Source organism: Schistocerca nitens, chromosome 7 (assembly GCF_023898315.1).
Source record: "Schistocerca nitens isolate TAMUIC-IGC-003100 chromosome 7, iqSchNite1.1, whole genome shotgun sequence".
NCBI classification, from domain to species: domain Eukaryota; kingdom Metazoa; phylum Arthropoda; class Insecta; order Orthoptera; family Acrididae; genus Schistocerca; species Schistocerca nitens.
Window position 1 is genome coordinate 275,272,175 of NC_064620.1, and position 16,759 is coordinate 275,288,933.

A 16,759-nucleotide genomic window follows, 5' to 3' on the forward strand; every position below is an offset into this window, starting at 1 on the left:
GATGAAATCAGAAAAGATTTTTGCTTACTACATTTTCGCTGTTCTTGTAGTACAACGGCCGCACTAGGCATGACGTTTCAATTAGTTACTTCTTTACAACTATATTCGCAATACATTTTGCAGACAGTATCAAAATACACGATATAGGAGATAAGGACGTCATAAGTAGTGAGAGGAGTGAAAAACTACCACATCGGGCATCACGATTTAACTTTCTTTCTTATAATTCCAGTCTTGGATCACAATGATCATCTTCAGACCTAGAAAATATAAGCACATAGATATAGCTTAATCTACAAAACACTCCTAACTACAGGAATATAAAGAAGAAAACATTGTAAAACAACTCTACAACACGTCCATACCCGAGTAAAAACATGTTGCATCACGAATATCACGCCATTACAAGTGATGGTGAAGTCAAAAACATAAGCCATTCCAGCTTCGTGAGAGAAATAAAATTATGATATGTAAAAAGTGCTATTGAAGCGTACATGGTCTGAGCCTATCTTCATGTGCAATACGTACAATTCAGGTGAGCATAGACTCTAAAATGCATGCCTTAGGAACTACGGGCACTTCAGTAGAAGAGGTGTGTTCACAGTAGCGAAGATGAACAAATGCCTATAGCTCTTAAGATACGAATTTTAGAGGTAATATTTAGTGGAAATTTTTTCTTGCTTGGCTAATACTACTTCCTCCAAAAATATGGAAAACTGAGACTTATTAGTAGAAAAGATGTGTTTCACAATATCGAAGGTGAACAAGTGCTCATAGCTCTTAATGCATACGTTTTAGAGTCATTGTTTTGGAGTATACGAACATCTCTGCAAGCTGCCTATCCTACAACCCTCGCGAAAACGGTACCGGTACATGTATTCCACTGCCAGAGGTATCAAAACAATTTTCTTAGCTTTCGACTCGGTCATTTTTGGACCAGGATCCCTTACCTCGAATTGGTACATTTACCCTTCTCCATCATCACGGAATCACCCCTTACAACGCGCTTGAACAGTGTGGTGACGTCCGAGGAACGAGGTCCCCTGGCAAAGTTAGTAACTCGTGACGGAAGCACAAATAAGCATGGCCGTTGCCAGACGCAACGATGAATGAGAGACGCCGGCGCAGACGCTCCCTCAAGAGTTCTATACGCAACCGGTGCAGCATGCCGGGTCCCACGGGAAATATAAACCCTGCCTCGAACTTATGACGTCACACTAATAGTCTTATCCGACATACATCAAGAAAACTCTGCTACATCCAGGCCCAGGTGGCAATCAGTATGTCAATGAAAAGGCAGCCAATGAGGCCTGTAATCTGCCATATGTTATCGAGAGTGTGGTCTCAAATAGTAACTCCCTTCCTGATGGAGACGGTCGCTGCTGCAACTCGTAAGACCTGTAGTGTTACGTGCTGTGACGTAAGCGCCGCGACCTGTCTTTCTCGTGGACCTCGTGCAGCATGCTTGCTTACGTCAGAACGGAGTGCCACTCCGTCCACTCTGCGATCATCACCGAAGACGACAGCACCGTTTCAATACAGCCAGCAGTGCGAGAGTTGTATCAGACAGAACCAAGCAGCAAAGTTTATAACCAGTTATTCTTTGAGAGAGAAGACTACTATCTCGTACAGTATCAAGTGATACGTTAGTGTTCAGTGACCGTAATAAATGCACACGACATGTCTGTGGCCATGGATATTTACAAAGTTAAGAATTTCTTTCATCTTGTTCAGATTATAATAAAGAGATCTAATATTTTTTGTGTGTTGTAATATCAACTTGGCCTTCTCCGGAAGTAAATGTAAGAACCCACCACAGCGCCGACGAAGATGTGGCTCTGAGCCCTATGGGACTTAACATCTATGGTCATCAGTCCCCTAGAACTTAGAACTACTTAAACCTAACTAACCTAAGGACAGCACACAACACCCAGTCATCACGAGGCAGAGAAAATCCCTGACCCCGCCGGGAATCGAACCCGGGAACCCGGGCGTGGGAAGCGAGAACGCTACCGCACGACCACGAGATGCGGGCTCGAAGATGTCGAGTACTCGTGAAACACAGGGTTTTGTTCAACTGACATAGTGTGTAAAGGTCCTCATTGTGGGTCTCCATTTCGCCAACTGGCCGAATCGTGCACTTTCAAAGTTTGTGGGGTATTCGTATGTGACAGTGATCTGACGTTGGACTGGACGGGTACATAAGGCCAGGCATATTTGTCGTCAAGTTTCTGCTTGACCACGTCCGATCACTGAAAGTATTGTGTACCAAGCACATCGTAATCGCTTCACATGCGAGCCTACCATCCGAGAACAGTTAATACAGTCCTTGCCACATTCAGCGTCATCCCGCACTATTGGCTGGAAACTAGCAACAGCCAGACCAAGGAGCTAACTTGCCATGTATCGGCTGCCGTTAACACCCCAAAACAAACGGCTACGTTTGCAGTGGTACCGTGACTGGGACACGGGGACTGCTGATGAATGGCGTCTTACGGTGTTTCAATGATGAATCGCGGTTCTGCATCACACTAGGTGACCATCGTTGCAAGTATGACGGCTACCTAGCGATACGTCCCATCTTTGGATGTGTTGCTCCCGGCATCATGCTGTGGTGAGACATCGGGTACGACTCATGTCACAGCTGGTACTGGAAGAGAGAAGTCTGATGGCACAACGGTACGTCACAGACATACTGCATCCTCGTGTGTTACCTCTCATGTGACTGTATTTTGGTGCCAATTTCCAACAGGACAATGCTCGTTTACTCGTGACACTCGTCTAATTCCTAACGTTAAGGTACTCCCTTGGTCAGCAAGAACCACAGATCTGTTCCAGACACATCTGTGGGACCAGACAGGATGACTACTCCCTTCCAGCGCCAGTATCCAGGATATCAAGGGCTGGTTACAACATTTGTGGGCCAGTTTGCGTCAGATGAGAATATAATGGCCGAATCATTCATGGCTCCAGCCCAGAGGGTGTACAGCGTCATACTGCAAAATGGGCTCATGCTACTAAGTTCTTTCTATATTTGACTTGGCCGGCCTTTGTGGCCGAGCGGCTCTAGGCGCTTCAGTCTGGAACCGCGCGACCGCTACGGTCGCAGGTTCGAATCCTGCTTCGGGCATGGATCTGTGTGATGTCCTTAGGTTAGTTAGGTTTAACTAGTTCTAAGTTCTAGGGCACTGATGACCTCAGATGTTAAGTCCCATAGTGCTCAGAGCCATTTGAACCATTTTATATTTGACTTGATTTTATAACCATTGAAATAACATCACATACCTCTCCACCTTTGAATTTTCGTTTCTTTTTCTCCCCCTCTCTAGGTGCTTCACTTTATTTTGTCAGGGAGTGTAGATAAGATGTTCCAAGTTACGTAACATTTACACGTCCTAAAGTAGACTGTAGTCTGAAGAGGGAGAAATTGTCTGAACTAGGGCGTAAGGAAACCATAGTTCGACGTGAATCGCCGTCTAAGGATCTACATCGATATTTTTCGTCCTATGGTTCTATGATATGTCAGTAGTCGATTTCCCCCTCTGTCCTTATCAACTCAGCTAATTCTGTCTCCAGGAACCTCGTTGTTGTCTGCAGACGTGATCCATTCTTCGTGTTGTTACTTACGTCATTGCCGTGGCCTTCAGTACAGAGACGGGTTTGCCGCAGATCTCCACACTAATCTATCTTCTACAAGTTTTCTGATCGCTGCACATCTTGTACAAGACACACCTACTCGGTCCTGTTTACTGTAGTCAAGACTTGGTCTCCCTCTACAGTTTCCTGCGGTTAGCACACTTGACTCGCATTCGGGAGGACGACGGTTCAAACTCGCGCCCGGCTATTTAGATTTGGCTTTTCCGTGGTTTCCCGAAGTAGCTCCAGGCAAATGCCGGGATGGTTCATTTGAAAGGACACGGCCGATTTCTTCCTCCATTCTTGACACAATCCGGGCTTGTACTCCCTCAGTAATGACCTCGATGTTGACGGGATAGTAAAGCCAATCTTCATTCCTTCCTTCCACAGTTTCATCCCATCACCTCAGTACTTTCCTGTATCTGGGCTATCAAATTAACTACCCTTTAATGCTTCAGGATGTGACATGACTTTCAAAATCATAAATATGTGGGGTCTGTTCTTACAAACATGTCTAAAAGAGCAGCACCATTTTGATCCTGCAGCCACTATGACTCAAAACAAAAAGGAATTAAAGACATTAGCTGCCATTGGACATTGATTAATATGAATGGGGTAATTTGAAAATTTGTGTTGGACCGGAATTCGAACCTGGGCCTCTTACTTACTAGGTAGATGCACTGACCAATACGCCATCCAGCCACAGTGGGTACCACAACCACCTGAACTACTGTAGCATGCCTCCCGTCAGACAAAATTACCAACTTATACCACACACAACTGATGTAGTGTCCCTCCTCATTAGACGCGCGGTCTAAGGGCCCTTGTCACGGTCCGTGCGGCTCCCCGCGTCTGAGGTTCGAGTCCTCCCACGGGCATGGGTGTGTGTGTTGTCCTTACAAGGGGAGGCCGCCAATTGTGAAATTCAGATTCGATTCATACTGCGCATAATAAAAGCTCATGGCCAGAGGTGTAATGTGGCAAAGCACCAAGATGCACTTCTCAGCCGTTGTCGAGAAAATCGACAGTTAATAGAAACCGTTGCGGTGAAATACTCTTTACGATGTATAACTTCCCATAGCGTCGTGGCGCAGCGGTAAGTGCTTCGGTTCGTTAGTCAAGGGTCGCGGGATCGAATTTCGCGCCATGCAATTTTTTTTAGTATTTGTTTTTTGTAATTCAAATAATATATATATATATATATATATATATATATATATATATATATATATATATATCATGGGGTCTCTAATTCGAACGTTTGACTTACACTATACGTATTCGTTTCGGAATATCGTTTCTACGTCTTCCGTTAACTACACGTGTAAACATTATGAAGACAATTAATAACATTTGTGAAATACAACTTTGTTTGCAGAAAACATAATCATGTTCGAAGTCGCCAGTTTTTCCACGACAAACGACTTTCAACAACTTATTATATGAATAATTGTTGCAACTGATTGCCGGGAATTTTATATATATATATATATATATATATATATATATATATATATATATATATATATATATATATGTTACAAATAACAAATACTAAAAAAAAGTTGCATGGCGCGAGATTCGATCCGGCGACCTTTGGATTACGAACCCGAGCGCTTACCGCTGCGCCACGACGCTGTAGGAAGTTACAAATCGTAGAGAGTATTTCACCTCAACGGTTTCTTTAACTGTCGATTTTCTCGACAACAGCTGAGAAGTGCATCTTGGTGCTTTGCCACATTACACCTCTGGCTATGAGCTTTTATTATGCGCAATATGAATCGAAGACCGCAGTATTTGGTCTCACATAAGACCTTACCACAAATTTCCACATTTTCCCTCCACATTACCCTCATTACTCGCGGCATCTCTCCGAAATCGTCAGTTATTTTGCTTCCTAAACAGCAAAATTCATCTAGTAGTTTGCGTCTCACATTTACTAATCTTATTTCTACAGAAACGTCAGATTTAATGAATATACAGGGTAGTCAGCAACAGTATGAAAAGCTTGTAAGGGTGTTACAGGGGAGGTTGAGCGAAGAAATTATTGTTGTAGAAGAAATTCGATACTTTGCACTGTTTCCGACTTATTTGGCATTGAAGTCAGCCAATCAGGTTGTAGCGCGTACAAATTCAAGCAGCCTGCCAGAGCAGTGCCGCCAAATTTTTTTCTTAGTCTTATTTTCTCATACCGAACAAACGTAGGTTTTGCTGACCTAGCTTAAATTTATCACTAGCAAAAAAGGTAGATTTTAACTGGTAATGATCATTTCAACAGTTGGTAACTCATGCATCCACAGATGTCTGTACATTAATTCATTTTAGTGCGTGAGGACGAAACAGCGCACTGTAAAGAACATTTTCCTTAGCAGTTATTTCTCAACGCACCCTCTTCCGCGACACCCTTGCAAGCTTTTCAGACTGTTTCTGACCACACTGTATACCGAGTGTGTCTCCTAAGAGGCGTCAGGCAATTTCTCTGGTGTTTCGACAGATATCTGCAATTTCGTTTCTGCAGTGTGCAGCCGGAGTCAACCCAAACAATTACTGCCCATCACGTCCTTCATGTTACCAACGCTCAGTGTCACAGGAAACAAAAAATTGAAGCGAAATCTTACGGGTCCATGTGATAGGGCTGTCCCGAATTAGTGTAGTGCGATAATCGTTTTATCGATATGTATTAACAGAGACATCAAAACACGAAGAATAACCAGCCCTCCTGCAGCAACAGGCCTCCCTGACCCGCATTGACTGTCGCTGCCAAGCACACTGCTGTACTACTGGTTATCCTTCGTATTTTACTCCCCCTGTTAATACATATCGATATAAAGGGTATCGATCTAGACTAACTTGGGACCGCTCTATCGAATGGTCACGGACAATTCCACTTTAAAAATTGTTATACTTGTAATGGGAGAATAACTGACGCCTGTTGTCGACACTGCACATCGCATGGAAGACATGAAGAGCACTATTTGTTTGCGATGACTCCAGCTACACATTGCAAAAACGAAACCGCAAATATCTGTCGAAACACAGAGAAAATGCACATAAAGAGTCTTAGGAGAGACACTAGGTAATATACAGGGTGAATCAGCTGCCTCCACCTATGGGTTTTATGCAACCCAACACCACCTTCAAAAACCATGCGTGAGATTTTCATATTCTCTATCTCTCACTATGCACAAAAAAAGTGAACAGGACTCTTTTTGTAGGAAATGTAATTTATTACATTGTAAGAGGTCCATGATTAAAGAATTTGTTGCTAGCGCACTCGAGCAGATGTAATTTCGATGGATTGCTCACTCGCTGCCTGCGATATGTAAGATATAAGAGAATCTGAGACCAAAGAGCAGTGTTGACTGCAGTAGGAACTGTGTAGCAGTAGCAGTAGCAGTAAGTTGTTGCTAGCGAGCAGTCTGGTGTATCGTGTTGGCTGGGCCGGTCGTGGTGCAGCGACAGCGGAGCCTGAGCATTATTGTATAAGGTAAAAGCAGCCTCGCGCATATGTAGTATTGTTGTATCAAGTCCTAAGTAAATGTTTAAAAAAATCTCTTAGTAATAATCTTTCTCATAAAAAGTAACTTTTGACGATCATTCATTTCAATTTAAAGAATTTACTAATTTCTCCAATCCTTGGTCATCTCGATTATTGAAAAGAAAAATCAGTTGTTTCCTTTTATAAATGACAAATCTATCGGCCAGCATTGCACAGGGCTGTGCCAGAAAAATTTATTGTAAGAGCAGATATATATGCGTTATCCGGCGACCTAATTGAGGCAAGAATTTTCAATTTTTTCAGAATGATCTTTCAGGGCCATGACGCAGCACTGCTGACGTCCAAAATATACCAGTTTAAATTCACAGTCAGTTATTGAAAGGTTATATGTCAGCGACAATAATTTAATTGAGAGGTTACTCACATTGTATTATTACCAGGTTACTGTATTTATTTTTTGGGAGAATACACTAAATGAGGATATTATTTATAATATTATTTTTATTTTGTGGGGAGGTTACAACATTTTATACTGGGATACTTTTTTTCTGGAGGCCGCAGTTTTCGAGTTATTCAAGAAACCGCGTCTGAAGGTCAGTTTTGTACGTCTTTCTTGAAATATTCGAAAACTACCGTCTCTAGCGAAGACATATCGCAACACAAAATGTAACTACTTAAAATTTCCTACAAAAAAGGTTTTGTTCATTTTTTCTGTAGGACTAATAGTTTGCGTGTAGTGAGCTAGATAGTATGAAACTCTCGCACGTGGTTTTTAAAGGCGTTGTGAGTTGAATATAACCCATAGGTAGGGGCAGCTGAATTACGCTGCATAAAAAGCAAGTATGTGTACGGAAAGACACACTTATCTCCATGACCATCCACTGTCACCCACTTGCGGTGTGGTCGCCGTGGGTGGGAGTGGGTGAGTGTGGTCGCGGTGGGTGGGAGTGGGTGAGTGTTGGTGGCAAAGATCGTTTATATGAATAGTGGCTGCTCTTAAGGATGGTGTACGGACAGCACATTCTGCGTTAAAATTGGCTTAAAATGTAGCTGAACAAGAACTGTCGATATGTGACATAACGGAATCATCATCAAGTGGACAAATATTGAAACAGTGGAAGGCCATCATATGGGACGAAAGCACAGTGGCCCACAGAAAGTCTTAGGAACCACCGGATAGAACACTCCACGACAAGAGATAACGCGAGTTTAACTGGAAGTGTATTACTAACATTGTCAGGCGGTTTTCGTCAAACGCTGCCTGTCATTGCAAAATCTACACCAGCGCATGAAATGAACGCCTGCTTAAAAAAGTCGTTCATTTGGGAGCACGTAAAAATAATCAAGTTAACAAAAATTGTGAGTACGGAAATCTCGGGAGACGAAAGAGCGCGAGAACTTGGCGAAAACCTTTTACAAATAGGTGAAGGCACATATCCAATAGACGAAAACTCTGACCAAATCATACTGACAAATGAATTGTATATACTGACAAATAAATTGTGTAACATTGTAGAAACACCCGAACAACTCATGAACGAAATATGCCAGGATACTGTCGAAAACTATACCAATTCAGAATGGTTAAGCGACCGAGTTATTCTAGCGATGAAATCCGAAATCGTCGACGACATCAACAACACCGGGAGCAGAGAAAATTTACACGTCGATCAATACCATGACTGTTGAAAATGAAACTGTAAATTTTCCTACAAATTTTTAAATCCGTTTAATGTTCCAGGAATGCCGTTGCGTTGCCTCAAATTGATGGTTGGTTCGCCAATCATTTTACTGCGGAATCTGAATTCGCCGAAACTGTGTAATAGAGCAAGACTCGGTACAAGACTCTGTATCAAACAACTGCAGAATAACATCGTCGCAGCCAGTTCAAAATGGTTCAAATGGCTCTGAGCACTATGGGACTCAACTGCTGAGGTCATAAGTCCCCTAGATCTTAGAACTACTTAAACCTAACTAACATAAGGACAACATACACATCCTTGCCCGAGGCAGGATTCGAACCTGCGACCGTAGCGGTCGCGCGGTTCCAGATTGTAGCGCCAGAGCCGCTCGGCCACCAGCGGCCGGTTCGCAGCCAGTATTGTGACGCAAAGAGAAAGGGCAAACGGGATTTATACCGCGAATACCTTTAATATTATCTGTATTGCTCCTCAGGTTAAGGCTACAACCCTGTATCACTCCCAGTTACTGCTTACGTTTCATGTTTTTCGACTTTTATACCTGGAATCGGGTTTATGTACAAATTATACACTGATGCGCGAAAGAAAGTGGCATAGGCATGCGTATTCAAATACAGAGGTATGTAAACAGGCAGAATACGGCGCTGTGGTCGGCAACGCCTATATAAGACAACAAATCTTTGGCACAGTTGTTAGTTCGGTTACTGCTGCTACAATGGCAGGTTATCAGGATTTAACTGGGTCTGAACGCAGCGATGAAGTGAGGATTTTCCGGTACGACCATTTCACGAGTGTACCATGAATATCAGGAATCCGGTAAAAATCAAATCTCCGACAACGCTGCGACTGGAAAAAAGATTCTGCAAGAACGGGACAACGACGACTGAAGAGAATCGTTCAACCTTGACAGAAGTGCAACCGTTCCGCAAATTGCTGCAGATTTCAATACTGGGCCATCAACAAGTGTCAGCGTGCGAACCATTCAACGAAACATCATCGATATAGGCTTTCGGAGATGAAGGCCCACTCTTATACCCTTGATGACTGCACGACATAAAGCTTTACGCCTCGCCTGAGCCCGTCACCACCGACATTGGACTCTTGATTACTGGAAACATGTTGCCTCTTCGGGCGAGTCTCGTTTCAAATTGTATCGAACGGATGGACGTGTATGGGTATGGAGACAACCTCATGAATAGATGGACCCTACATGTCAGCAGGGGGACTGTTCAAGCTGGTGGAGCCTCTGTAATGGTGTGGGGTGTGTGCTGTTAGAGTGATATGAGACCCCTGATCTACGTCTAGATACGACTCTGACAGGTGACACGTACGTAAGCATCCTGCCTGAACACCTGCATCCATTCATGTCCATTGTGTATTCCGACGGACCTGGGCAATTCCAGCAGTAAGGAATGCTCGCCCCACGCGTCCAGAGTTTCTACAGAGCGGCTCCAGAAACACTCTTCTGAATTTAAACACTTTCGCTGGCCACAAAACTCCCCAGTCATCAACATTATTGAGCGTATCTGGAACACCTTGTAACCATCTGTTCAGAAGAGATACTCACCCCCTCGTACTCTTACGAATTTATGGGCAGCCCTGCAGGATTCATGGTGTCAGTTCCCTTGAGCACTACTTCAGACATTAGTCGAGGCCATGCCACCTCGCGTTGCGGCACTTCTGCGTGCTCGCGAGGGCCCTACACGATATTAGGCAGGTGTACCAGTTCCTTTGACGCTTTATTGTAGATGATCTTTCGTTCCAAAATTCCAAATTCCAGACCAATCAGATGTTAGTGTCTTAATAAAGTTCTACAACAGAAGCTATTGAACAGTTTCCTCAAGAGGAGGAGTGTTTGGAATTTAGTTTCCTATCGACGACGACGTTGTTACGGACGGAACAGTGGCTCAGTTGGAGATCTATGTCGACTAGTGGTTAGAGTAGATGGCTGCTGACTATGACAGTCCCGGATTCAATTCTGGTTATCATAATAGATTTTTTCCGAGGCGCGAATGTCTGAGATGATGACCTCTGAGCCGTGCATGAGGAAAGCAGCGACATTATTTGTATCTGGGCGAGTTACTTATGCATGGTAAGGAAACTAGCCATAGGATTATTGGAGGAATCATCCCAGCATTTGACTTAGGCGATACAGCAAACCTGAATTAGAAAGGCCAGCTGTGGGTCCGAAGCATGCTCTTGCAGAATATGAATCCAGTCCATTGGCCACTGCGCTGCTCTACCAGTATTTGCAGAATGGCCGTGGTGTGTGCTGGTAAATAAAACAAATCACACAGACAAGCAGGAGCTTTTCACCTGTAAATAGTGACGGTATACCACTAGGAAGCCTCAATTCCCCGTAAAAGTTGCAATTTAGTTGAGTGTTTGTCTTTCCGTGGTCCGCGAACTGTCTGAGAAATTTCAGGATCATGATAACAGTCGGCACAGCGGACAGAGGAATTAAATTCACGAATAAACAACAAGCAGAGCAACTTACCACGCAGGTGTAGAAGATGCACACGACACATACTGCGCAGGAGACGATGTGGATGTTGATGCCGGTAACTGGGGACGCAAAAATAAAACGTAATGAACTATAATGGCACTTTTACTCGAATATGTACATTCTCTGTGACATCTTAATTCATATTTAGTGCAGAAAATTATGTTTTATGAAATGAATTTAAAACATGTTCAGTTAAAATAATCGTACCTAACATTTACTTAAAATTTCTCGACGCAGATTTGCTTTTGTGATATGACTTTGAGGAACAATTTTCTCTGATATTGCAGTGCATGCATGTCCGAAGGGACAAGAACTGTGTCGACTACAGCTGTTCTGAAATGTACTCACAGTTGCAAATATGGGCGACCTTCAGCAGTACAACGGAATGACGGCAGTGAAAATTTGTGCCGGACTGGGGCTCGAACGCGGATTACGCGCTTGTCGCTAGCGGCCACGGTCACATGCATCGCAAAATCGTATTTATCTGCAGATACCGGGCAACAAATTTCAGTTAAAATGTCTAACCTGTACGGAAATACACATAATGAATCTACGAGTGCAGGTTGTAGACACATGAACAACGGCATGTGGAAGTTTGAGTCTGGCCGTCAAGCAGGCTCGGGTAGCCCAAGTGGCGCCGGCATGGTAGCTCAGCGTGCTGGATCAGAGGGATAGCTGCCCTGTGTAATAATAGAAACTGAGTGAGTGGATCAACAATTATTAACTTGAACAAGCGTCATGGGACGTCCGCTCCGAGCAAATACAACGACCAAAAACGACGATTTAAAAAAAAAAATACTGATAAAGGCGACCGATCGCAACAGACGGGAAATCCGGTTTCGACTCCCAGTCCGACACAAATGTTCAATGTCATCATTCCAATATATACACTATTGGCCATTAAAATTGCTACACCACGTAGATGACGTGCTACAGACGCGAAATTTAACCGACAGGAAGAAGATGCTTGATATGCAAATGATTAGCTTTTCAGAGCATTCACACAAGGTTGGCGCCAGTGGCGTACCTACAACGGGCTGACATGAGGAAAGTTTCCAACCGATTTCTCATACACAAACAGCAGTTGACCGGCGTTGCCTGGTGAAACGTTGTTGTGATGCGTACCATCACGTTTCCGACTTCGATAAAGGTCGGATTGTAGCCTATCGCGATTGCGGTTTATCGTATCGCGACATTGCTGCTCGCATTGGCCGAGATCCAATGACTGTTAGCAGAATATGGAATCGGTGGGCTCAGGAGGCTAATACGGAACGCCGTGCTGGATCCCAATGGCCTCGTATCACTAGCAGTCGAGATGACAGGCATCTTATCAGCATGGTTGTAGCGGGTCGTGCAGCCACGTCTCGATCCCTGAGTCAACAGATGGGGACGTTTGCAAGACAACAACCATCGGCACAACAGTTCGACGACATTTGCAGCAGCATGAACTATCAGCTCGGAGATCATGACTGCGGTTACCCTTGACGCTGCATCACAGACAGGAGCGCCTGCGATGGTGTACTCAACGACGAACCTGGGTGCACAAATGGCAAACAGTCATTTTTTTCGGATGAATCCAGGTTCTGTTTACAGCATCATGATGGTCGCATCCGTGTTTGGCGACATCGCGGTGAACGCGCATTGGAAGCGTGTATTTGTCATCGCCATACTGGCGTATCACCCGCCGTGATGGTATGGGGTGCCATCGGTTACACGTCTCGGCCACCTCTTGTTCGCATTGACGGCACTTTGAACAGTGGACGTTACATTTCAGATGTGTTACGACCCGTGGCTCTACCCTTCATTCGATCGCTGCGAAACCCTACATTTCAGCAGGATAATGCACGACTGCATGTTGCAGGTCCTGTACGGGCCTTTCTGGATACAGAAAATATTCGACTGCTGCCCCGGCCAGCACATCCTCCAGATCTCTCACCAGTTGAAAACGTCTGGTCAATGGTGGCCGAATAACTGGCTGGTCACAATACGCCAGCCACTACTGTTGATGAACTGTGGTATCGTGTTGAAGCTGCATGGGCAGCTGTACCTGTACACGCCATCCAAGATCTGTTTGACTCAATGCCCAGGTGTATCAAGGCCGTTCATACGGCCAGAGGTGGTTGTTCTGGGTACTGATTTCTCAGGATCTATGCACCCAAATTGCGAGAAAATGAATTCACATGTCATTTCTAGTATAATATATTTGTCCAATGAATACCCGTTTATCATCTGCATTTCTTCTTGGTGTAGCAATTTTAATGGCCAGTAGTATAGCTGAGGGTTGTCCATATTCGCAACTGAGAATACATTTCATGTTCAATTTTTCTCAGTTGGGTGTGTTATGAATTGACGTATAAGTATCAGAATCTGTTTTATGTGTACCGGCAGCCATAAGGAATCTGGATAACAAAGGAAGAAAGATGGGTCTTGCAACCGTCTTAAGGACAATTTAAACCAATTTCATTTGATGTGCAAAATGTTTTATAATGATTCACGAAAATTAAGATAGCCGTGATATATGGTAACTGCGCGAGAAATTAATAAATTAAATTCTTCCAGTAGCAAATTTAATCAGTGGCGTGGGGCAGGTAAGGCCACACAGCTAATCATATTCTGTTGAAGAACAAATTTTTTTATACTCTTCATTTATTACGTTTCAGACGAGATTCCTGTAAAATTGTCAAATTAATAATAATTACGCAGAAATTTCATTGAAGGCATGGTTGAATAAATTTACAAAATGTGCGAACTATGCATCATTATCCCCTTCACACTAATGAGATTCATTGGATCTGTCAGTCACAGAAGTACTCTGTTCCATGTAATGGAACGCATCACTGAAACGGGTAATCTGATAATCTCTTGTGGAACTTGTGGAATAAATTAACGTTCAGGCCGATTAAAACTGTATGCTGCACTGAGGATCGATTGAGAAATTCAGCTTTAGAGGCAATGTCAATACCGACTGGGCTATCCACGCACCACTTACGATTTTTACAGGTTTCTGCAGTTAGGGCCAGAAGTAGCTCTCTCATACTTTTCAAACATAAGAGTAATGTACACCACACTCTTCACGCGAAAAAGCTAAAGAGGCGTTCAATATAGCTAATAAGCTGGCCACGGCGTACTCGCTGGTTTCCAAAGTCAACGACTGCGCTCGCCCGTGGTCACTGAAATGGGTTGGGGCTCTACCATGCTAGAGCCAAAGACTACTGTACACAGCAAGCGATACTGACCCCAACACTTCTACAAAAGCGGTAGCACGCTGGCAGAATTACAGGTCGTAGACTGGATGCCTATGTTACTAAAACGCTGTCTCGGAGCCCGCTACTAGTTGGACGTTGCCTGTCTATTGGCTTCCAGGGGCAAAAAAATTATTTTCAGTGTTTCAAGTAATTATTCATCGAATTAAAAATTTAAAATACTGGCATTATCTACTCATTAAGAGGTACAATATTATGTTAAAAGTTTGATACAGTTAGACAAGAAGTACGGTTAGAAACTGGGTTTCTCTTGAGGCAGCGTAACTTACAGCACATAAATAACCGGATTTAAATAATTCAGTATTTGGGAATGAGAACACTTTGCGACTTCCAACAGGCTTTACACATAATTTCAAACTTTTACAAAACTGTATATCGCTGACACCCAACGCAAAATGATGAAAGGAAAAAATTTTCTTCACTTACTATATTTCCAGTGTGAATGCAGTCAGACTTCAGGAACTAGGCATCACGTTTTAATTTATTACGTCTATACTATGGACTTTATTCGCAACACAGTTTGCAGATAGTATCCACGTCTACTACTGAATGTACACTGAAGACCCAAAGAAACTGGTGTACCTGCTTAATATCTTATAGGGCCCCCACGAGGACGCAGAAGTGGCGCAACACGACGCGGCATGGACTCGATTAATGTCTGGAGTAGTGCTGGAGGTAACTGAAACCACGAATCCTGCAGGGCTGTCCATAAATCTGTAAGAGTATGAGGGGGTGGACATCACTTCTGAACAGCACGTTCCAAGGTATCCCAGATACAGTTCAATAATGTTCATGTCTGGGGAGTTTACTGGCCAGCGGAAGCGTTTAAACTCAGAAGAGTGTTCCTGGAGCCACTATGTGGTAATTCTTGATGTGTGGGATGTCGCATTGTCCCGCTGGAATTGCCCATGTCGGTCGGAATGCACAGTGGACATGAATGGATGCAGGTGATCAGACAGTATGTTTACGTACATGTCACCTGTCAGAGTCGTATCTAGATGTATCAGGGATCCTATATCACTCCAACCACACCATTCAAGAGCGTCAACCAGCTTGAGCAGTCCTCTGCTGACATGCAGTGTCCACGGATTCATGAGGTTGTCTCCATACCCGCACACATCCATCCGCTCGATACAATTTGAAATGAGACTCGTCCCGCCAGGCAACATGTTTCCAGTCATCAACAGTGTCGACGGGCCCAGGCGAGGCGTAAAGCTTTATGTCGTACGGTCATCAGGGGAAAAGAGTCGGCCTTCGGCTCCGAAAGCCGATATCAATGATGTTCCGTTGAATGGTTAGCACACTAACACATGTTGATGGCTCAGCGAATGAAATCTGCAGCAATTTGTGGAAGGGTTGCACTTCTGTCTTTGAACAATTCTCTACAGTCATTACTGGCCCCGTTCGTACAGTATCTTTTTCCAGCCACAGAGATTCGGAGAGTTGATGTTTTACTGGATTCCTGATATTCACTATACACTCGTGAAGTGGTCTTACAGGAAAATCACCACATAAACGTTACCTTTGAGATGTTGTGTCCCGTCGCTCGTGCGTCGTCTATAACACCACGTTGAAATTCAGTTAAATCTTGATAACCTGCCATTGTAGCAGCAGTAATCGATCTTAGAACCGCGCCAGACACTTGTCTTAAATAGGCTTTGTCGACAGCAGCGCCATATTCTACCTCTTTGCATATCTCTGTATTTGATTACGTATACCTATAATAGTTTCTTGTTTCAGTATACCTGCAAAATTATATCATTGTGCGACACACATTTCAGGAGATATGACGTAAACATTTAGATACATGAAAAACTAACTTTTGCATAAATTGGGGCGCAAATTACCCAGACTACATTCATTCAGTGTTTCATAATGAGAACACTTAACGATATCCAGCAAACTTTAAGCATAATTTCAAACCCTTCCTAAATTTCTTCTAGGTTACAATCTTAACAACATGAAGTATTTAACAAATTAACTCGTTGGTAAAGTAATCAGACGGTTAAAGCTATTTTATACATGGGAGTTAGATTCTTTAATGAATCGGTGGTTTCAGGTTACTAGGTATTCCAGCTCAAAAAAGTTCACGGGAAATATTCGTTGGTGAGATTAAACAGATATCCCTCATGGGGGTATCTTAGCTCTAGATGCG

At 43.5% G+C, this 16,759-nt stretch overlaps 1 protein-coding gene across 4 annotated transcripts in view; it reads right to left on the reverse strand.

Moving 5' to 3' along the window:
* The window catches only part of LOC126195209 (sodium-coupled monocarboxylate transporter 1-like), a 299,461-nt gene that overhangs the window by 165,780 nt on the left and 116,922 nt on the right, over window positions 1–16,759 (reverse strand). For all 4 annotated transcript variants that reach the window (XM_049933729.1, XM_049933727.1, XM_049933728.1 and 1 more), the window contains exon 6: window positions 11,333–11,400. In XM_049933729.1, coding sequence (XP_049789686.1) covers window positions 11,333–11,400 — 68 coding nt within the window. The remainder of the gene's footprint in view (window positions 1–11,332; window positions 11,401–16,759) is intronic.